This window comes from Streptopelia decaocto (assembly GCF_964273445.1).
Source record: "Streptopelia decaocto genome assembly, chromosome: 1".
In the NCBI taxonomy this organism is placed as follows: Eukaryota; Metazoa; Chordata; class Aves; order Columbiformes; family Columbidae; genus Streptopelia; species Streptopelia decaocto.
The window spans coordinates 4,166,436-4,191,085 of NC_138663.1; the positions used below are offsets into that span (position 1 = coordinate 4,166,436).

Consider the following 24,650-nt stretch of genomic DNA (forward strand, 5'->3'; position numbering starts at 1 on the left):
GTTACAGGTTCAAATAAGACTAGTAAAGTGTTACCACACTGGGAAGACGGGGCACAACTGGGCTGAGCCCCCTTAAAATGCTGCATAAAGGATAAGAAGAAAAGCCTTTTCTACCTGAAGAAAAGCCAAAATAGCTGTTATTTGCCTTTCCCACGCTAGAAATGGCTGGGATGTAAAGCCATTATAAATGGGACAATTTATATGATAAACCATATAACGGAGAACTTAAAGGCACAGTACTTAAACATTTTATTGGATCAGATGTTTATAAAGGCTGAACAGAACTTATGACAAACATGATCAGTTCCAAGACCCTAATACAAGTATTTTTTTCTTAATTGTTCTAACCCTACAATTCAATACTGTGCTTATGAAAGCAGCAATTTCTCCCCCAAAAAAGCTTTTAGTGTCTGTATAATGATCTTTTCTCTATCTGAAGTAATAAGTTAAAACCAACAGATTTAAGTGATCACAGAATGTCAGGGTTGGCAGGGACCTCAAAAGCTCATCCAGTCCAATCCCCCCACCAGAGCATGAGCACCCAGATGAGGTTACACGGGAAGGTGTCCAGGCAGGTTTGAATGCCTCCAGAGAAGGAGACTCCACAACCTCCCTGGGCAGCCTCGTCCAGTGTCTGTTACCCTTACTGTGAAGGAGTTTCTTCTCAACTTAAAGTGGAACCTCTTGTGTTCCAGTTTGAACCCATTACCCCTTGTCCTATCATTGCAGGAGAGCCTGGCTCCATCCTCCTGACACTCACCCTTTAGATATCTGTAAACATTAATGAGGTCACCCCTTAGTCTCCTCCAAGCTCCAGAGCCCCAGCTCCCTCAGCCTTTCCTCACACGGGAGATGCTCCACTCCCTTCAGCATCTTCATTACCCTGCACTGGACTGTCTCCAGCAGTTCCCTGTCCTGCTGGAACTGAGGGGCCACAACTGGACACAAGATTCCAGGTGTGGTCTCCCCAGGGCAGAGCAGAGGGGCAGGAGAACCTCTCTGACCTACTGACCACCCCCTTCTAATCCAGCCCAGGTACCATTGGCTTCCTGGCCACAAGGGCCCAGTGCTGGCTCATGGTCACCCTGCTGTCCCCAGGACCCCCAGGTCCCTTTCCCCTATGCTGTTCTCTAACAGGTCATTCCCCAACTTATACTGGAACCTGGGGTTGTTCCTGCCCAGATTCAAGACTCTACACTTGCCCTCGTTATATTTCCTTAAATTTCCCCACCCCCCAGCTCTCCAGCCTGTCCAGGTCTCTGATGGCAGCACAGCTTCCAGTATCAGCCACTCCTCCCAGCTTGGTGTCATCAGCAAACTTGCTGACAGTCACTCTATTCCTTCATCCAAATCATTGATTAATATATTGAACAATACAGGCCCCAGCACTGACCCCTGAGGCACTGCACGGGATACAGGCCTCCAGCTGGCCTCTGCCCCATTGACCACAACTCTCTGGCTTCCTTCCTTCAGCCAGTTCGCAGTCCACCTCACTACTCGATCGTCCAGATCGCGCTCCCTCAGTTTAGCTGTAAGGATGCTGTGGGAGACTGTGTCAAATGCCTTGCTGAAGTCAATTTAATCCAGAGACTCAGCATAGGAGTGCCCATTCTCCAGTTTTATAAAACGAGCTGTCAAATCACTTCCGAAGTCCCTAATGCAAGGATGTGGTAAGAACCATGGTCTCCTCTTCCTCATCTACCCGGAAGAGCTGAATGTTTGTACATGCAGCCGGCTGCCCCACGTTCCGTGTGGAAATTAATGGCCGAGTCACATCAACCACCTTATCTGACACTTCTCACTATTTCTTTAATCCTTTTTGTAAAGTGACACGTACTGTGGTAATGGACTCAAAACAGGAAATGGGAACAAATTCCTGAAACAAAAGAACATGCCTTCTGGATAATATTCAAGAGGCAGAGGAAATAAGAGTTTAAGGTTAGCGAGCAATGTATATATACAAACCACTTCCAGAAATACTTATCTAGAGAAAAACCTCTTTCCCTCCCCTAGAGCTATTTAATATTGACAAGCCAAAAGGCAGTGGGAATAAGGGTTTCTATTCACTTTCTACCACACAACCAACTATGGACTCGTGGCATTTCAGAGAGTTTGCATTTCAATTAAAGCTCCCAAAATACACACTAGTACGTTGGAACTAAAACAAAAGCCTAGTCTTCACTATTCTGAGTACAAAAGCTATTTTATCTGGATCTACAGTTATAAAATGACTTTCTAAATCATTATGATCTTTAGCACAGCGAAATTTATGATATAACAAAGTGTCATGCACCTGTAAAGCTCTCCAAACTGAATGAAAACAAGGTTTAAGAGGCTTAAAGTTAAACTGTGAGCACGTGGTTTACATTTCTTTGTAAGTAAGAAAAAGATCGCCCATCCCTACCTCTTTTGTCTCCTCGGGGTCTGAGTGATCCACAGTGACATACAAATCATTCTGCAGGTATTTCAGTGCACTAAGAGGGTCAGTCTGAGCTTTTTCTTCAAACCTGCAAAGAAGAGACAGAAAACAGGACTAAGTAATACTATTTCTACAAAGAGCAAAACCTATCAAACAAGGCTTAAAATTATCTACTTTTCCTCATCACCTGTCGAGTGCAGGATGGCACTCTATTTGTCATTATCTGAATCACCAACACACAGCATTAAGCCTTCCCATGAAAACAGCTCAGACAATTCTCAGTTCTACAGATGAGTACCCTAAAACCCACATTCTGTTACTTAACTGCCTTATATCAACTACCTTACACAAGATATTTTATTCCTAATATATTTCCATTACCTTTAACAGGGTATAGCTTGTCAAACTGAAACAAGTCACACTGAATAGATTCAATCATATTGTTTTTTTATTTGGGTTATCTGCTTGGCTATTTATACAGCAATGGACATATGTCACCCAAATTTAGAAATTGTCTGAAGATGCAAGGTGTTGAGCCAGTGCATGGAGCACAAAGACCACGTCTGTTACCTGATGTGCACAACATTTTGGTAATAAAAGTTAATTTCTACCAAACATTTGCATCAAATTTCTTAGAATATATCACCATGGTCAAGGGAGCTGAAGTACCTTAAACAAGTGTCACCATCCACACCTTGCTCTTCTGTGCTTGACCAGTTTGGCTCTGCTATGGTTAACTGGTACTAAACAGGGCTCTGAGCAACCTGATCTGGGTGAAGATGTCCCTGCTCATTGCAGGGGTTGGACTGGATGAGCTTTGAAGGTCTCTTCCCACCCAAACTATTCCATGATTCTACGCTTCTGTGAAAACGGACCCCAATAAATGGGAGCGCGGTACATAAACCCCAAGCATCTGCCAGACAAATTGCAGCAACGCTTCCTTCGAATGCAATTTAAGCAAGCAAAACCAAGTAATCCAGAGCTGTCTCTGGAGGCTGTACAGCTGCATTTGCGTACAACCACACGTGGGTTTAATAAGCCTCCCAGATTACTGGGCAAGACCTTTATTTGTTCTTGTAGGTATTCACATCTATTGCATGGTTAATCTGCCAAAAGCCTGATCCAGCCACAGGGACTGCGATTTGAACGCAGCAATTTGCTTGCTGCCTCAGAAGTAAAATACAATCAGTAAAAATTGACCTCCAACTCTTGGCAGAACCTGGTAACAAAGTATTCTCACCAAGAATGCAGAAAGAGCTATTTATTGGCTTCAAATAATTTGCTGGGTCTCAAAAGGCTGCCTCGCTGCTGCAATTTCTTGCCTAAGGCAACACCATCAGCTTGATTTTAAAAAGCTGTTGCCCTAAATAGCAAATACAAGGCAGCTCTGAAACATCCAGAGCGCAAGCAGCACCGCGGCGTAGCTGAATTCCACGTGAGATGTTTCAAGTGATTCTGAATGAGAATCTCCGAAGACCTTGGCGTGGTTGAGTCTCAGATGTGCAAAAGCATCCGCCCCCCAGACTTCACTGGCATCCTCACGAGCTGTTACTATCTCCTAGCACCGCGTTTAGAAACACACTCAGTTTCTTTGGGAAGTGACGGTATCAAAACACATGTTGATGAGGCGCAGAGTGAAAAGGGAATCTAACAATTCTCCACACAATAGTCAGACTTTTCTAGTTCTAGAACAACACAGTAAAACCAGAATGAAGTTCTGTAGTTTAGCCCTGCCCTATTGCTTATTATTAGAATATTTAAGTTAAAAATAATCAAGAAACCTGCACACCATCCTATAACCAAAGTAATATTTCACAAAACAGTTTACAATATATTCATGTTTTAGAAACTTCCAAAAAGACGCACTGGCAAAGAAAATTGCAGAGCATCTTTTGTCTCCATACCTGTGCTTTCTGATGAGGTATTTGCAGTGTCTTAGCAGATATTCCTTTGAAGGTCGACAGAGCTTCAGAGACCAGAAATCGTCTAATCTCATCTTTGGAGAGCAGGACTTGCCAGGATTCCCTCCAAATAAATAGTGAACCTAAGCAAAGCAGATCAAAAAGCTGATTGCTTGTGTACATCTGTTAAACAAAGACTATTTACTATGTCAGCATCTTTGGAGAGGTTTATTCCAGAGGGAGAAAACTCTGTCTTTTACACAAGCTGCTCCATCTTATTATTAGCCTTATTTTGTCCCCTAGGAGATGAAGAAAGTTCTCTTACACTGCTTACATTTTAAGGTAATAAAAAAGCTGCACTGTGAGAACATCCCTCTAGCAGATTCCTGAGATATTTATCAACGAAAGTCCACAAACCACGCAATCTCTTTCTTTAGCACAAACCTATGAGTGTGATAAATCCTTTACGCATGTAAGCTATGAGCAGAAATGAAGGATATGAGCCAATTCTTGAGGCCTTGTTCAAAATACTTGATGCAAATAATACTCAAAGTGATGGATTGCCAACCTCTTCTCAAACATTGTCCTCAAAGATTCTAAATTCTTGTTGTCATGAGAGGCTAAATTAAGGCACCTCTATCAAGCCCTTCTCTAATTTGGGGAGGAGCAGATTATACCCATGTAATTGTGAGATGACTCCAGCAATTATTCATTTTCTCTGAAGAAGAAACACTTAAGCTTGTAAGAAGGGCTCAGAAAATAAATGAATTTTGTAGACTAATGCTCTGCTTGCTGAAGCTGCACAACTAAAGCACCACAGGTCAGACTTTTCCTTGACTCAAAGACCATTATCTTCTCCAAAACCAAGGGCCACTGGCAAAGTGAGTGGGAAGTCCTACAGATGATCCAAGTGACAAGCCCAGTCCAGCATAATCCTGGGAAATGACCAACAGGCCTGTGTCCGCACATGTCCCATAAACTCTGCAGAGCCTTAATTTGACTTGTTGAGAAAAATATGTGTCAGGAATTGGAAAAGGCTGCCCAGGGAATTGGGCACCGTCCCTGGAGGGGTTTAAAAGACATATAGATGAGGTTCTTAGGTACATGGTTTAGTGACAGTGTTGGGTTAATGGTTGGATCGATGATTCTGAGGGTCTTTTTCAACCGAAATGATTCTATGATTTCCATGGCCCCTGGAAGGGCAGATTTGTCTCACTTGAATACAGCAGCCTAGCTACAAGACACTCAATACGCTACCTGGGCACTAAGGAAAGAATTAACTGAGTGAGAGCAAAACAAAAAGCCCAAACTGCAATCCTAAAAACAACAGATGAAGAAGACAATCTTATTTAATATCAGAGGTCACAACCATGACTGATTTTCTTCAAAAAAAGTTCAAGCAATCCTGAGACGCTGGTCATGGAAATACTAAATATACCTGTATGAAAAATTCATTTGTGTTGGTCAAAGTAGCTCAAATGAAGTCTTTAACAGCCATTCTGATAAATTCAGGATAAAACACCTTTGAAGTACAAGGCTAGACTTACAGAGATAGGTAAGTCTCAAGAAAAGTGTAAGTGTTAAAAAGGGACTGTTTATATCTTCACTTTTTCTTTTTCTTCCTATCATTTGGCATCACAGACTCCAAACTTGTTGATATTAAACAAGTCACCAAGGGTCTTCAAATACTGCGGTTCAAGAAGTCCAACAGGTCACCTTTCTCTTCAACTGCTTTAAAAATAATCACTCAAAACAATGTATTCTGCATCCCACTGGTGTAGGCTCTCCTTATTTATATCAGAGGAGTTTAGAAAGGTCACTTGAACAGAGGTTTCTAAAAATAAGACTCTTCAAAACAAGTACATCAAACAGCTCTTCAGATAAAGCTGGGCAACTGCCATGATTCAACAACCTTCACAGTAACTTATGAAATACTGCTGTGGATTTCATAGTACCTTACACTTAGAAGTAAACCATTAGAAGCAGAACAGTATTTACTGTCCAACATGTCTGTGATGAAGACAAACAATACAGAAGTTACACCTATTCCTCCTCAAAATCCCCCTTATCCCCAAACTTTTGGGCTAGTTGGGGTTCTCACATATTTGATTAACATCCCATAGAATGATGAGACTAAAATGTATTTGTCTCTTTCAGTTCAGACTGAAAAAAAACATTTAGAAAAACTTTATTTTAATTGCAAAATATCTGTGAAAGGTTAAGTAAGCATGTCAGAGTAGTTTAAATTCATTGGTTAATGAAGTTACAGTAACCTAATCTGTGGGTTTGTGCTTTATTGATTAATAGCCAAAGAGCCCTAAGTTTATTGAGTAGTCATGTATGCTACAAACAATTTTAAGTATATTTAAGCATGAATGTGGCCATTAAAGTCAGTGCTAAAGAATAACGGTTGCTTCTGATGTGCAGTGCAAAGTAAGGCATCTCTCTTGGAGCAGTTCCTTACCAGCAATTAGTGCAGTCAAAGACACTTTCTCCTAGAAGTGTTGGTAACTGACCATTTAGTCACTAACAGGTTGTGAGATTAAGTCCCTGAAGACAATGAACAAAGCTTCAAGTGTTTTTAAGTAGGAGAACAGCTAGGAGCTGCTTCCACAACTGTGTACAGGTTTAGTATATCCCACTGTCTGCATTTTGATTTCTTCTAGGACAGAGGTGTCCAATTCGTTTTCACCAGGGGCCACATCAGCCTTGTGGTTGCCTTCAGAGGACCAAATGTAATTTTAGGACTGTATAAAAGTAGGAAAATAAATAAATATGAAAATGAGTTTGGCGCCCCTCATCTAGGAGCTATCATGTCTACTTCACATTGACGTATCACCTTATTTCAAAAGACTGTAACTTAAATGGCAGTAATCCACACATTAACACTATACGAGAAGCTATACTCTTTGTACCATCTTTGAAACAGCAAATACACTGGATGAGCAATAAAATAATAACAAAAAAAATCACTGTATGTGTGTCTGGACCTTCATACCTTGTGCAACTCATCGTACACCAGTTGATGGGCAAACCTTGGGCAGGGCTCCTCTTCCTGAAGGCTTTTACCCGGATTCTCTTTTGCTGCTTGGTCATTCTTATAGACACATGACCTGAAATACAAGGCAGCGAGTAATGATTAGTAATCCCTACAGGAAGCAGAAAAAGTTACTGAAAAGCTCTAAAGTAAAAAACATCAATTTGAACTGCCTGGCATACAACACCAAAAATTTTCTTGTCTGTATACTGTCCTCTATTATCCCATCCCCATTCTTAGCTCTACATAGTAACCCATCCAACAATCAGAGGTCATCTTGGCTGACCATAGTCCCCAATCACAACTTCAGCAGGAAAAAATATCTAGAAAATTTTATGTCACAAACTTTGGAAATATCTTTGGGTGCTTCATTATTTGCTAGCAGAATTGTCAGCAAGAAGTATTTTTCATTATGGACAATACCACCTTGGACAAAGTACAGCTACAGACGACAGACTATAGCAAAGCCAGTATTTCAATCGCTGATTTCTAAGCAGACCTTATTTGTAACTGAAAACAACATTTTTATGGAAAAACATTCACATCTTTCGAAGTGATCAGCCCCACATTAGAAGAGACCTTCAATACAACAACGCTGCCAGCTCTGCTCACCCCAGGTTCCAGTATAAATTGGGGAATGACCTGTTAGAGAGCAGCGTAGGGGAAAGGGACCTGGGGTTCCTGGGGACAGAAGGATGACCATGAGCCAGCACTGGGCTCTTGTGGCCAGGAAGCCAATGGTACCTGGGGTGGGTTAGAAGGGGGTGGTCAGTAGGTCAGAGAGGTTCTCCTGCCCTTCTACTCTGCCCTGGGGAGACCACACCTGGAATATTGTGTCCAGTTGTGGCCCCTCAGTTCCAGCAGGACAGGGAACTGCTGGAGAGAGTCCAGCACAGGGCAACAAAGATGCTGAAGGGAGTGGAGCATCTCCCGTGTGAGGAAAGGCTGAGGGAGCTGGGGCTCTGGAGCTGGAGGAGACTAAGGGGTGACCTCATTAATGTTTACAGATATCTAAAGGGTGAGTGTCAGGAGGATGGAGCCAGGCTCTTCTTGGTGACAACCAGTGATAGGACAAGGGGTAATGGGTTCAAACAGGAATACAAGAGGTTCCACTTTAAGTTGAGAAGAAACTTCTTCTCAGTAAGAGTGACAGAGCCTGGCCCAGGCTGCCCAGGGAGGCTGTGGAGTCTCCTCCTCTGCAGACATTCCAACCCGCCTGGACACCTTCCTGTGTAACCTCATCTGGGATTCTGTGAATCTGTGATTCTGGAAAGGTACTGATAATCAACAGGAAAAGCTTCTTATAATGGTTTACTTCCCCATATCCCCCCATCTGCCTGCAATAAAGAAATTAATATGATTTCTCTCCCTCATTTGGCTTATTGCCACAGTGTCTCTAAAGACTACGGGAAAAAGGTGCCTCAAGGGATCTGGGTTGTCTTGAGCATTACCGTTCCATGGTTATAGGAGGTTACAGAGTTACCTGGGAGACAGGATCATGTAGGATTGCTTTCTAAAGAAAGCCAGTGTGGGTGTCAGAAACAGCAGCCCTTTCATCAACTTACCAGCTGTTCCTCACAATGTCATAAATCCAGAAGGAATTCCTTACGTTCTCTTCCCGCTTCTCCTTGTCTTTACTGAGCCCCGATAAGACGTGGATTTCGTTCAGTTCAGGATCAATTGTAGCCCTTTGAGTGAAACCTGTCATTGGAACTGACAAAAAAGAAAAGTTACACACTGAAACAATAAAATAGAGGATACAGGAACGGATTCAAGCATCAGACAAATGGATTTCCGTCCCTCCACAATTCTAGTGCAAGCACAACATTTCACATAACTACCTCTTCATTATTCTGGGATAAAGAGCACCTAAGTTTAACCTCACTACCAAGTTTCCCACTTTTCTTCTTTTTAATTGCTTTTATCACTTCATCTCTCATATGAAGCCAAACCCAACAGACTGAGTGATTCCCAACTGGTATTTTCCATGAGCTCCCCTCCACAATGATATTATTTACCACAATTTAAAACCGCAGCGGCACATCTCAAAACATGAGGCATATGGAAATCACTATGAAAACCATTTGCTTCTTGCACATGCCCTTGCAAGCAGGGTAAGACAGAGAAGAAGAAACATCACAGAGGGGCTGACTCCTTGCTAAGGGCAAGTCCAACGCAAATTCTCCAATTCTCTTCCTATTTGTGACCCTTGGAAAGTACAAAAACCATTCTGAGAGCCACCGTTTCGTAGGGAAACACACGGGCAGAGAGAGTTATTGGGAGACAATCAGCTCAGAAATGAGGATTAAACTGCCTCAAGATAGAGCTGGATGACCCTTGATGAGTGATTTTGTTACTATCTCAACCATAAGAAGCAGCAGATTCCAGAAAGTTTCATTGTAAAAGCTGGGAAACTCAAAAATATTCAAGATTAACTCAAGATTACGCAGCTCACAACCCATGTTGCTTCCTATAGGACCAAGACGTAAAGGGAGATTTTCTGTATTTTCTAAAGAGTTGTGGTATAATCACCAAACTAGTCTCGTGTTCCACCTTCAGATTTAGAAAGATGGTGAAATACTGAGGATTCCAGCAGTTTTCGTCATAATTCCACAGAAAAAAAAAGGTCAGCAAAAATTTGTTTGGCAGCCCTTTTTGTTTGTTGTATAATTCCCCATTTCCTGCTTCCCTAGGCAACCATCCTTCCAAAATGTATCTGTGAAGAGCACGTGATTTTTGTTTACAGATCCTGTTTGTCTCATTTCTCTTTCTGGGTCAGTTTACAAAGGCTGGTAAAGGTTCCTGGCCTTCGATCAAGATTTTGGCATGAAAAATTCTCAGGACTCGTATATTTTGCAAAGCCTTCCCTGCAATTAACTGTGAATCGCACGCAGGGCCCAGAAAACAAGCCTTACGCTAATAAACCATTTAATATTGCTGTTAAAGAACTCATAAAATGGTATTTTGCAAGCCCGTTCTGTAATAGGTTTTGGTCTTGTACTTCAACCTTTTCATTTGGCAGGCCAGGAAAGTAATAAACATCAATTAAAGAATTCTGAGCAGCATTTGGTTTTCTACAGTTTAAGCCCCTGTTGAAATGTTCAGTAAAGCCAAAAAAAATCCAAATGTTTCTTAAAAAAAAAAGCGTTTAATTCTTATGTAAAGTGGAAAATGAAATACATTAAGATGGTTCATTCCCAGAGTCCTGTTGACAAAACCCTTCCTTATGGTTTCATGAAAAAGCAGGAGGAAGAGCCTTTGGAGCCCTCCAAGTTTCAAATGAAAATTAATCCAGTTTATAAGCAAATGGGTGGCAGAGGAAAAAGAAAATAAAATAAAAATCAGGGAACAATGCTGGCACAACCACCACATACCTTGTTTTAGCTACAAACCACAAAGAAGAGGAGACTGAGGGGTGACCTCATTAATGTTTACAGATATATAAAGGGTGAGTATCAGGAGGATGGAGCCAGGCTCTTCTCAGTGACAACCAATGGTAGGACAAGGGGTAATGGGTGCAAACTGGAACACAAGAGGTTCCACTTAAAGTTGAGAAGAAACTTCTTCTCAGTGAGGGTGGCAGAGCCTGGCCCAGGCTGCCCAGGGAGGCTGTGGAGTCTCCTTCTCTGGAGGCATTTAAGACCTGCCTGGACACCTTCCTGTGTAACCTCATCTGGGTGTTCCTGCTCCATGGGGGGATTGCACTGGATGAGCTTTCCAGGTCCCTTCCAATCCCTGACATTCTGTGATTCTGTGAAATTTTAAAATAAGACTAATGAGGACTGTGGAAGTCACTCAGTATAATTGTCTTTTTGTTCTCAATTTCCTCAAACTAAACGCCATTAACTTCTGAAAAGCAACATGTAATGTGTTCGCTTCCATAGTCAGGGACTAAATCATTGACCCAAAACGTGAAAAATATTCAAGGCGTATTTGAGACATTTCTGGCAGGAGAGTCTAAATCTCAATTGAATCAGTAATGCTAATGTACATGGAAAATGTCTTTGCAACCCTATCTGCTGCTTTGAACATTCAGGACTACACTGGGTTTTTAGAAAAAAAAGCATGGAAATCTTCAGAGCGTTAATACCTCAGGCTCATTGAAATGAAAACTATTATAACCATGAGGAATATGGTTGCTCTATTACCACTGATAGGGAAAGCATATGAAAATTGTCTATGGAAGTCCCATCCCTCCTCCTGAAATGTTAGTAAATGAATTTTGTACCTAGTTTATGCTCTATTTCCTGAAGCTTAAATTATTATTTAAATAACGGAGGAGGGAAAAACCACCAAAGTTCAGCACCCCTGTTTTTTCGCTCTTGATAAGAACAGGATTTATTCACAAAACCAAATTCAAGCCAAGTAACTTCAGGCTTCCCTCAGCTGTAAATCAACCTCTATTTTAGAATGCTTGAAATATAGAAAGTCTAGAAAATTAATATATATATCCCAATATTTAGTAAGGGCCTAAGATGAGGAACAACTTACATAAAGCTCTTTGACCTATCTAAGCAGCTGTGTAGAAACCATATTTAAGTAGTGCCTTAGGCTAGACAAAGTTGACATCTAGTCTTTTGCAGAGGAAGATAGAACTAGAAAGTTAGATGTAATATGATTAAAAAGAAAACAAAACAAAAACAAGCATAAGATGACACAAATTTGGTAAACAAGTCCCTGAAAAAATACAGAAAATAAGTCAAGTTACTACACAGGAAGAGGGAGATGCTGTGATATTTTAAAGACAATGTAAATGTCAAAAAAGCGTTTACCAAGGAAGTCTGATCCTTGACAGAGCAAAAGGGCCACAGAAAATCCTTAAGACTGACAAATGCTTCCACTAGAGGGTAAGAGAGATTCATGATCTGCAAGCGCAGCGAACCTGCAGCAAGCGCTGGATCTAATTCAAACGACTGCAGTCAGCATATTAGAGAGGGACACGGGCTGTAAACTTACGAAAAGTACTGGGGATATTTACCGAACAAAATGTACATTGGGAAGGGAAATTTAATTCTGCATGGGAGACAAAACCAAACCTGTGACAGTAACTGAATGCTTAGGATATATATCTATTCTTTTTTAAATTTTAAGACTCAGAGCAGAAAGTCATAAATAAGGGGTGATGCCAGTGCCCTGCAAGAACAATTATTTGCAATGTAGTGGATCCAAGGGGTGCATAGAGTCTTGAAGATGGCTCCATGGAAGTTCACTTGCGTAAATGTAGATGTAAATCAGCTTTGGAGCAAATCTCCACCGATTTCACATCATTCAGAGTGCTGTCGGGCCTGGCGATCACTCAGGGCAGCAAGAAGGACATAAAGCAGCAACTGAGGACTCAGCCCTGGTTGTTTTGAACACAGCACCCGCCTGTCGCTATGCGATATTAACTTGGCTCCCACGACAATACTTTACTGATTGAAGAGGAAAAGCTGTAGAGAGACATTACTAAAAACAATCCAATCCCAAAAAGTCTAGTATGTGGTGAATGCTTTTCTTGTGTCCCCACATTTTTTTCCTCCCCATAATCTTATTAACCAGTCCAGGGTAGAAGGGCGGCAACTAACTGAAAATAAGAGGTCTGAATCCTCTCTCCAAGACTTAACACCTTCATTTATTTTTATATGGAAAAATGAAAAGCTCACGGCCTCAATATTTGAAAACAATATTCAGCCACACAGGATTTAAGTTAGCAGCCTATAAACAAGTAGTAATTCCTGTGAAACCCTCAATCAGACACTGTGTAACCCTGTACAATATAATTTCTATTTACACATAACACAGTCCCTACTTATGGGCATTTATTTGATCATAGTGATCATTTCAGCAAGCTGAATGTTTTTTTTGGCTTGTATGTGTGAACAGCTACAGTTGTTTCAAGCACAATGTTGGCTGCTGCCAGCATCTAAGCAAGAAAACAGTTTTTACAACTCACAGGCAAAGCAGTAAATCGGAGTTCGCACAGATGTGGTTCTCATAGTACTAGATGGAAGTCCGGAAATTAAATAGCATCACTCATTTGTGAGGATACTACAGCATGTTTTTAAACATGCTTTGAAACACAGCATTGGCAAAACGACAATACAAAACTTGCAGTCTACAGACCACTCCTGAAGGATAATTAAGCAAGTTCATCGACAACCTTTTAGTGCCACCTAAGATACAAAACTCTCCGAAGACGTTACTGTTAATCCCACCAAAAGTGACTTGCAAGTATCTTCCCTTCTTGTGATGCCTTGTGAGTAAAAGAATAGGAGAAAGCTACATCACATGGATATTGTTCTTTGCCAGAACCTGGCACCACCCTGATGAATTAATTTTAAAAAAGTGGTAACTCAGCAAGTTACTCCATAGCGCTACTTGTAAACCCTATAAAACCGAAGCAGCACCTCCCCTGAACTTTAATGGAGTGAAGCTTGATGAGTGATAGAGATTGCATGCAGGCCAGCTGTTGACACAGCAAGATAATGATTATCCTCTTGGATTTTTCATGATGAGACTGCGTTTGGCAGTCAGCCGAGGAGCAACTAAGGAGACCATTTGAACAGTTTGGTTGTCATGTTGAAAAAGCAACAACCCGATACCCAACAGTTCTTTCCCAAAGCTAAATGAGATTTTGGAAAAAACAGGTCAGCTAGTGAATCTGAACAGAATTCTGCTGCTACGCCATCTCTGTAAAGTATCCTTAGGATCTGGTGGCTGCCTGCCCTTCTCAACATCAAAGTATTTTTGAGATCTGTCTGAGAAGCACCTCACAAGATGAAAAGCACATAAGGTCCCTCACAAAAATAAAGCACTTCCATGGGAAGGGACACACTGGCCCCTGGCAAGATAGATCTTAAACTGAACAAAATGCAAAACACATCAGGTGTCTCAAAGACAATCAAAATGGGATGTTTGGACTGCTTGTCTGAGTTGGATCCTGGCCATGCTGGGCTAGCTGTGCTTTCTATTTTAATTGCTCTTTTGCTGACAACGTCTTGTTTTAAATCAGGGTTTCCCAGCCTGGGCTGTGCCGCCTCTGTCCGTGGTCCTTACCCACCAACCCTCCCGTCCATCAGGTGCACAGTTCTGTATCCAGAACCAGAACCAGCAAGAGACCTGGGAACTGCACTGGTGGCTGAAAAATATTACCAGTTTGCCCACAAGAACTACCTCATCATAAAAATGAGCCACAATAATGTTTAAGGCTGGTTCTCATTTGACTTCGGAAGTTACTCGATGCCAAGGGATGTAAGATGAGGTTGATGCTCTTGCAGAAGGAACTTCTCACTCTGCCCAACAGCTCTGACGCACAACCTGAGTCAGGGCCAAAGAGGATTATCACAGAAACCTTGACCACGAGTGTTCTCATGAGCTCCCTCAGACCTGAAATCACTGTCCGTGATTAGTCATGGATTGTGTGCTAAGCCAGTCAGGCAAGTTGTTGGTCACAGAATCACAGGATGGTTGGGGTTGGAAGGGATCTCTGGAGGTCATCCAGTCCAACCCACCTGCTAACACAGGGTCACCAGAGCAGATCACACAGGAAGGTGTCCAGGTGGGTTTGAATGTCTCCAGAGGAGACTCCACAGCCTCTCTGGGCAGCCTGGGCCAGGCTCTGGCACCTCAAAGGAAACAAGTTTCTCCTCATATTCAGATGGAACCTCCTGTGCTTCAGTCTGTGCCCATTTCCCCTCATCCTGTCATTGGGCACCACTGAACAGAGTCTGGTCCATCCTCTGACACCCACCCTGGAGATATTTATAACCATTGACGAGATCCCCTCTCAGCTTCTCTTCTCCAGCTGAACGGCCCCAGCTCTCTCAGTCTCTCCTCATCACAAAGATGCTCCAGACCCCTCAGCAACTTTGTGGCCACCACTGGACTCTCTCCAGTAATTCCCTGTCCTTCTTAAACTGGGGAGCCCAGACCTGGACAGAGAACTCCAGATGTGGCCTCACAAGGGCAGAGTAGATGGCATTTTGAATACATCTGATACTGGTTGCACCTCTAGACCACGTGTATGTTTCAGAGATACACCTGCATATGCATGTTGGGTTGGATTTTTTGTTGTTGGCTGTGTGTTGTTTTGGGGTGGTTTTTTTTAAGTAATTAAAAGTATATGACTGCTCCATCAACATACATATTTCTGCTTCTCCTCCAGCCACCGCTTCTACTCAACTGGACTACACTTCCTCCAACTTGTACCACCACTGCCTCTCTTCACATCCAACTCTATCACAGCTGCATTTATTTTCCTCAGTCCCATTTTGTCCATTCTCTAGCTGAACTAACAAATCTCTCGCTCCTAGCACTTATGTAGCCACAAAGATAACCATCCCTAAAGGCCTCACTTCACTGTAGTGCCCTCCTTTACGACAAAGAGAAAACACCAAGTTTTTTGATGCAATGTGTTGGAGAACGCAATCGTGTTCACTGGCAAATTCACCAGAGATGAAGAGCTGCAGGGTTTACCCGTGTTCAAAGCAGACTGAGTCAGGAGACATTTTTAGTAGGCAAATCTGTGTGGAAATCTTGTAGAAATTATACCTTGGTCAACTTTGAACTCTTCCCCAAAATGAAACAAAAATACATCTAGACTTGATACAGTTATTGGCCTTTACTCCAAATTAAGAAACTACAAGTGATATTTTCATCTAATGTTCTCTCAAATCTATACAAGGAATTGGTTTCAGGATCAACATCAAAAGCATAACTGAAAGCAAAGAAACACTAAACAGCATAAATATCTCATATCCAGAAAATGAGAGCAGCAAAACCAACATACTGTCACCATAGCTTTCTAGCACTGCAACAACTCCATATTACTGATAATCCTTAACTATCCGTTTACTACTTTAAAAACATCTTCTCACTACTCTAACAAAAAAATTTAAACAAATGCACAATTAAGTTCTTTTGGAAAGGGTAAAAATCAAAATAGCTCATCTAAGAATAGAACTGAATGCCACATGCGAGCCAGGAACAAAATGTAATCATGGGACTTTACAGGAACATTTAGGTCAGGCATCCTCAACTTGACTCATCACACCAAGCAGCTTAAAACCTCACAGCGACCAGTCAGGGAATCGCTTTGTTCATACAGATCAAAATGGTATATCACCACCTAACAAGAGCACAATAAAGACCTGCTTTTTGGGGTGAAAATAGTGCTGCCAGCGTTTGCTGTCTGAATGTAACAGGCATTTTGTTCTCTTCCTGTTAAAACGCAAATAATCCTCGCATTTTGTTTCAAAAGCAAGGGAAACATGGAAATCTGTTTACCCTCTCCACACAGGAGAACAGTAAACTGAAAAGCTACTTGTGAATTATTTCCAATGAGTCACTTACTTACAAGTTCTACTATTCACCACTTTGGGGCCTGTGGGAATGGGGAGGAGGGCTAAATATTAGAGTCTCATTTGCTTAACCAAACCATGGCTGTTTTGGAGAAGAGCTCAGTGTCTTCTCCAGACGTAAGGCAAGCTCCGTATCGTTAAATCTTACACGGACACAGGTGTCAGCTATAAAGCCGCATATTTTAAAGCTTCCAGCTATAAAGAAATGTAGTTTTGAAACAGCAAAATGGTAGGACACTAGCAATTTCATAAGGAGAAAAGAAAATCAATTCTTTAAAAGCTCTAAGGACAACTAACGGTGCGTGGGTGTGTGTAGAGCAGCATCAGGCAACATGCGGGCACCTTAATAAAGGAGACTGTCAACAATACAAGCCGGTTCTTTCTTGGAAGCACTTAAGTAAATAAACAACTCCAGAGAATAGCAGCTCAGGTACTCATTCTCCTTCATTGGCATAACTAAATTAACGAGCGAACAATAACTTAGACCCATCAATAATTCACTTCAAAAGTTAAGCAAAATTATTTGCTAAAAATTAAGCTTGATCGAAATAAGGCGGGCAGCCTAAATTCAAGATAAATTAGCTTCCTGGGATTTTGGTAACTGGAAGAAGTGAAAACAAGATCGGGGCTAAATATACATAATATGAGAAATATTCATAACTTTTCTCCTCTAGTGGTACATGCTGCAACACAACTTTCCACTTCTGAGCTGGATGCCAAAAATCAGGATATTTACAAGACAGGAAAAGGATGTGCTTATACATGCAGAAATCCTTTTTGAAAGAAAAGGACATTCTTCATGTCATTTGAGGAGAAGAGGTATAAAATCAGTTCTTTATGGCTGTGTTACAACACCTTTTCAGTGTTTTTAAAGGTTTCTGCCATACAGAACAATATCCTGTATATAGAACTCCAATAGTATGAACCAAACAGGACTGAAGTCTTGCTCCTACTTTTTTTTTGCCCCTCCCTGATAATGAATTATGATAATGAATTAACAGGACAACTGGCCTCATCTTTCTTGTCAGCTCCTGCTGGGCAAAATAGAGTCCCTCTACTCCAATTCTACATCTCTGAGCATCTTACCCATCTTTCTGCATCTCGAACCAAGCATATTATTTCTACTTTATGGCGTCTTTCATTTGATGAAAACTATAAAAATGCTTTCTCTTTCATTGGTTTAAAGAAAACTATTTTGTTGGCCTTTTTTTCTTTTTGCCTTTGCTGAATTTTCAATTGAGATGTTTTAAGAACTTATTTTGCTGATTTATTTTTTCCTTTTAAGGGGCTATGTGGTTTCATGCATCAATTATTTGTATTATACTGAAGACTGTGAATGTCAAACAACAGGAAGGACAAAAGAGCTGCCGTAAGTTTAACCTATATACTGTGGAGTTGACTTGGGTGCATAGGGCTAGATAACGATGCAAACCTGATACCACAGGACACTGACACTGGCCTTTCACCTACTTAACAATATATTTAAAGAAATGAATATGTAGTTATACTCTTACCCATCCCTGAATCTTTCTTAGTGCCGTCTGATATGATGTCCACGTGATCGCTGTCCACATCATAACTGAAGAAGTCATTCAAGTAAGTCTTCGATCTCTGGCCACCAAATACATATAAGCAGCGATTTTTCTAGAATGGAGAAAAATAAATGTGTCTTTATGAAGCTCAAGAAATTACATTGGTCAACTGTGATCACTAACAAAAACATCAATGAATCAAAGATTAATAGATATGTTTCTTCTAAGCTTAAATTCAGGCTTTAACTATCAGATCCACCAATCTTTATCTGCTAAATATCTTTTACCTCCATCTCTGCAAAGATGCACAGGGAACAATTATGCAGAACAGTTTATCATTGTCAAACTCAATAAGAACTTGAGAATTCACGATTGGATTCTCAGTCTTCTTGACTCTTGAATTAATGTTTTCTCAGTTTCAAGAACTAAACCATTAAGGCCTCACAGCCTCTTACAAATGCAATTATAAAGACTTCATTTTCACAATCTACATGAAAACACAAACATGGATCTGACACGGTTTCAGCTCGAGTGACCAGGCAGATTTTACGTAGTTAACTACTGTAGCTTTGCCAGATGAAGCTATAACTTCAGAACATTAGAAGAGCAATACATTTTTCAAGTTTAATATTAAAAAAAATAACAGCATTCACATCTAAAACCCATCAGATCATAACTTCGCTGTTAAAAAAATACTCAGAAAAGAACAAAAGACAAACTGTAAGAGAAATCATCCAGGTATGAGCACATTTACTAAACTCAGAGCAGGCAAATGGCAAGCAGCAAGCCAAGAATAACAGGTTTATTACTTCTTTCAAGTTTGCCAAGTGGAAAGTCCATAAGAGGCAGATTATTTTTCTTTCAAATGGTTAAGAAAACAGCAAAGGACCTGACCTTCCATAAACTGTGCTTACAGACGCTTGTATTCTTTCATTGACTACAGACATATACTTGGAAAATCCTCTGGTACCTGTGCAGAGTTTTACGTAGCAACACGTTTTTGGCCAGATTTTAGAAAGCCATTCCAAATAAAAACGAAGTTGAAAGCTCTGAAAGCAGAGTATTCACTATAAAAATTCTGATTTTTCATTGGAAAGGGAAAGAGAAATAAACTCAGTAAGTTGTTCAAAATGGTCCGTTTTCAGTTGGTGGTATCAGCACACACTTGAATGCCACAATGTTCATTTTAATTCTCTTCTCCACACCACCAAGTCAGTTTAATGTCAGCAAAACACTCCCCAGTTCCTCCGTTCTGCACTTAACTAAACATGCGGTTGATGAGCACAACTGGAAAGGCAATGGAAGATTTGTTTTCTCTTTTAATACTGAATACTAAAAGCACTACACAGCCCCTTCTCCCCCAATCCCTCTGCCGGTCCATCAGGCTCTGGATGAAGTGCTCATTATGCCAGCTGTGCCCAGCTGTTAACAGCTGCCCAAGACAACAAGCAGCATCTGGGTGCTCAGCACAGAGGAATAAGAGGTCTGTGCATCTCTAATCACACCCAGCAAGCCCCTGCACTAGCCAAGTTTAACATTCTGGTAACCACAATGGGGATTTACTAGACCAGAAGTTTCTAAGTTGCACTACCAACTTAAAAAAATGCTTTAGATCAAATTAAATCACAGCCTTTGGATCTATTTCTCATTATTCAATTAAAAACAACTATTTAAAATTCACCTTGCTTTTTACTTCAGATTTTATTCAGTGAAAGTAGTGAAAGGTCCAAGACTTGAATTAATACCACCTGCACTTTCCAAAGCCACATCAGAATGTCAGCGAAGGTAAAAATCAAGCGAGACAGCACACCGCTTGGGAGATTAAAGAGCTCCAAACTTGCAAGAGAAATCAAAACCAGACGTTCTCCTCAATGTCAGGCGTCGTGAATCAAGAGTGCAGTAGGGATACTTACAGAATGGAACAACATACAGTGTCCTATTCGGGACTGGATATCCTCGGGTCCGGCGTTACAGGAATCCTCTCTCAGAAGTTTCCATGTCTGACACTGACAGTCAAAAGCAAACAACCCGCTGAACTGCGGTTCGCTGGCTCTGCTGTCATCAACGCTGCCGTTGCAGGTCAGAATTCGGCCTCCGAAGGTGTATATCATGTGTTTTTCGGAATCCATACACATCTGTAAGAATAAGAGAAGCAGGTTTAAGTCATCACATTAAGACTCGAACATTTGAAGATTAAACATCCCTCCCCTGCAAGTGATACCGAGTAAGCTCGATGATAATCTGCACATCTCCTGAACCTCTAATGAGCAGAAAAGAACACACCCTGTCTTCACGGTTGACAGGTATTAATCTCAGAAAGCGGTTCCTTTATGTTAAAAGTGAGTCTAATTTAACTTACTATTTAATAAGCAAAAGAAGACAAGACTATTGATTATAGGGAAAAATATTTCGGAGTCTTTCACCAGGATCTGTAGCCAATTCTGCCAGAAAAGTAACAGAATATCACCTTTGACAGTGGCTGTGCAAGGGAAAAATTCAAAGTCACGGCTAAATTTACTGACTGCCACTCAACCGGTCTGCAATTGATTACTCAGATTCCATTCCAAGTATATATTCACTGTTACCCCCATTGCTTCAACATAAAGTAGGGCCATAACGTGGCCAAGGATTTTTGATGAGCCTGCAGCAAAAACATGTTTATCCCCAGAGTGTGAATTCAGTTTACAACACAAGGAGATGCACTGCAGTATAAATCAAAACTCCCTGACTCCAGGTGATGTTTTCAGCCACAGTGCAAAGCAGAGAGTTACAAAACACCAGGGGGAAAAACAAAACCCAAACCACAGACAAGGTTACAGTAAGATAGAGACGCTACTCAGCAAAGCAACACAACACTTGGAGTGCAGCACATTTTTGCGAAGGTTAAACAAAAATGGCTCTTGCAGTAAGCACTGAGGGAGAGAAAAGGAAGAGCTGCAGATTGATAAAGAATTCAGGGAGGACATTCCTAAGAGACAGCAGGGGAAAAGAAGAAACAACTTCAAACAAGGTACCCAGAGTATCCTTGCCAGCTGACCATTTACTTTTGCCTTTTCCCCAACACCTGGGAGACTGGTATTTGTTATTAATAGAACAGAAAGACTGATTGTTTTTTGTTCTGCAGACAACACGTATCTCTAATTTTGGTGTCAGCAGAAACGCATATTGTGCTGGCAAGCAACAGCTTGAGTTACGAAACAATGAGTACCAATAAAAGCCATTCTCGGGCTGCTTTAAAAATCAGTATTGATGTGCTGTTTCTTGGCCACACTTTATAAAAGTCAATTAAGAAAAAAAACCCTTTTTCAAGTACACAAAAGTCATTAAAAATGCAATATAAATTAATAAAAGTATTTCATTTGAACACACGGACAGGTGTGGCTTTTAAAAAGACTAGTCACCATCCCTTGAAGGTCTTTCAATCTCTACAAAGTAAACACCTTCTCCAAATTTTACAAGATACTCCATTTTGAAAGAATCCTGATCTCTTGGCCCCACTTAGGCAGTTTGCATATAGTATTTTTCTAAACATACCACACACAACTTTGCAAGTTGTTCCCCAACGCCCTTCCAAGTAGGCAGATCTGCAAACCGAGCTCAACGAAACCAATTAAAACCAGATGGACTGCGCTTTGAGCTTTAATAAAACAGGTCTTAATAAAATTGATTAGTTTGTAATGGTTATGATTCTCTTGACTCTGATCAGAATACCAGTAGTCAGTGTCATTAGATAAACGCTATTAGAATTTAACTAAGTGGAGATCACTGCGATGAGACCTGGTCCAGCACTTTAAATCTACAATCAAAACGCTGAAAACTCGCGCTCTGAGTATCAGCGTAGCCGACCTGATGATCAAACACCAGCTTTGGGCCTCCATCCGCCGCGGTGTCCTCGCTCAGTAACATCCACGTGTTGGTGTCGATGTCGTAGCGATAGAAGTCGCTTTTCAGAGATTTGCTGTTCCTCACGGAGGAATCCAGATAGCGTCCCAGCGTGTAGATCTGCCTTCGCTGGATGTCAATGCACATCTTGTGACAGGATCGGGCGCTAGGGCCGCTCTAACGAAGAAAACAACCATAACAATAAAGAGAATAATGGATTTAATGTTGCTCCAGGTAGGGCACTGAGGGCAAATAAGAACTATCAGCAACTGGAAAGCCTTTGAGAACTCAAGAAAATCTGCTTGTTATCAAATACACAATTAAAATAAAAGTATATACATAACAGGACACTCCACAACTTTTGTCTCTTAGAAAGACACCGGTAAAAACCATAACACATTTTTTTAACAACAAACTTATGACTTGGAATGTTTTTTGTAAGATTCCTTAGAAAACAGACTGTTTCCTGCACAAGAGGCGTGAGAAAGCCACTTGATCTTTTAAAAATAACAGAAGCTGATGCACAGAAGAGGCAAATTAAGATGTCACAGCCTATAAATAACCACACAGAAAGAAGATTAAGAAGCGCTCTATTACAAGAGCCCCTGTTTTATTAATAGGCTGTTTTCTAACAGATCATAACCAGAGACTCCCACAAGCCATCGCATCCCATAACAGGTCTTTGAAGGTAACAAAAGCACTCCCTGTCCTTCACAAATTGATACGGCCCTTCCAGCCTCCAACTCCAAGCAAGTTTCCCACGGAAAGTAAAACTGCCTTAAATTATGATCTACAAGAGCAACACAGAGGGATGCTGTCAAATTATTCTGTGCTCATCCATCCAGGAGTACTTGGATTAAATCATAGACTGATTTATTGAATGACATTATGACGATGCTACACAGTGCTGGGCAGCGTCCTTTCTGCTTCTCAAATCTGATCTTGAGACCCTTCGCGCACTCATCTTGAAGCATAAGAACAATATACCTGCACTCCAAAATACTAAAAATCGAGATGTGCAAAGTCTTGTCAGCAAAAGAAGAGGCAAAAAACCAACTTGGCATCATGCTTACAGAGAAATTCTGCAGTTTATTTGGCCTCGGTTTGCATAATTTGGGCACTTTATAAATGAGGATGGCAGAATAAGGCTGGCTAACTAACTTTGACAGTCAGAAAAACAACATTAAAACTGATATGACTTCAAGTGACAAAAAAACATGTACAGAAGTATGAAAGAAAACATCTGTTAAAAATCTATTAAAAAATAAAGATTATACCATTAGGAAATGATATAAGAAATCACCATTTATTAGAAGACTTACAGTTAAAGAAGAGTAATCATGCCACACCAAATAATCAGCACAGCGTTTGCTCCATGTCCTACCTAATACTGTCTCTATAGAAAAAATCTTCATTATTGTACCATTTCATGTAAAAAATGATACTGAACTGATTACTGAAATATAAAATGCACTGATGGAATATATTCCACTAATGAAATACGAAAGGAAACATTATATGTTTGTAGTCAAAACTTCACTACACATATTGTAGAATTCAATTTCTTGACTAAAGAACAGTTATAGGAAGCTGCTAACAGTAACTCAAACAACAAGCTGAATTGTTCGTATTTTGTAAATACGAAGCATTATGTTGGCCATGATTACATCTTTGAGGATTAGTTACATCACGGTAATTAAGATAATTTTTGAAATAATTTGATCATTTTTGACATATAAGCATAAAATCATAAAATGCAGCAAAAGTTCACTCATTGCCTTTGGTCACATGGAAGAAGCTGATAGAGAAGGCAGCAACATACTTAACTTTGTTCCTAGAAAATAAAAACCGGAACCTTCCAAAGGACCCTGTTCCACACATAAAGGGTGGTTTCTTTGCATAAAAAGTACCAATCTGTGTATTCCCAAAGGTTGGGCGGGGAAAAACTTAATGAAATATAACAAGGGCAAGTGTAGAGTCTTGTATCTGGGCAGGAACAACCCCAGGTTCCAGTATAAGTTGGGGAATGACCTATTAGAGAGCAGTGTAGGGGAAAGGGACCTGGGGGTCCTGGGGACAGCAGGGTGACCATGAGCCAGCACTGGGCCCTTGTGGCCAGGAAGCCAATGGTACCTGGGGTGGGTTAGAAGGGGGTGGTCAGTAGGTCAGAGAGGTTCTCCTGCCCCTCTGCTCTGCCCTGGGGAGACCACACCTGCAATATTGTGTCCAGTTGTGGTCCCTCAGTTCCAGCAGGACAGGGAACTGCTGGAGAGAGTCCAGCGCAGGGCAACAAAGATGCTGAAGGGAGTGGAGCATCTCCCGTGTGAGGAAAGGCTGAGGGAGCTGGGGCTCTGGAGCTGGACAAGAGGAGACTGAGGGGTGACCTCATTCATGTTCATAAATATATAAAGGGTAAGTGTCAGGAGGATGGAGCCAGGCTCTTTTCACTGACAACCAACAGCAGGGCAAGGGGTAATGGGTTCAAACTAGAACAAAAGAGGTTCCACTTAAATTTGAGAAGAAACTTCTTCTCAGTGAGGG

The 24,650-nt window shown here is 41.1% G+C and overlaps 1 protein-coding gene across 2 annotated transcripts in view; it reads right to left on the minus strand.

The window, feature by feature from the left end:
- MKLN1 (muskelin 1) overlaps positions 1 to 24,650 on the minus strand; it is a 104,472-nt gene that overhangs the window by 10,103 nt on the left and 69,719 nt on the right. For both annotated transcript variants that reach the window (XM_082068485.1, XM_082068486.1), the window contains 7 exons: positions 22,074 to 22,286; positions 20,141 to 20,362; positions 18,210 to 18,339; positions 8,923 to 9,070; positions 7,319 to 7,433; positions 4,324 to 4,463; positions 2,405 to 2,507 (listed from right to left, as the gene is read on the minus strand). In XM_082068485.1, coding sequence (XP_081924611.1) covers positions 2,405 to 2,507; positions 4,324 to 4,463; positions 7,319 to 7,433; positions 8,923 to 9,070; positions 18,210 to 18,339; positions 20,141 to 20,362; positions 22,074 to 22,286 — 1,071 coding nt within the window. The remainder of the gene's footprint in view (positions 1 to 2,404; positions 2,508 to 4,323; positions 4,464 to 7,318; positions 7,434 to 8,922; positions 9,071 to 18,209; positions 18,340 to 20,140; positions 20,363 to 22,073; positions 22,287 to 24,650) is intronic.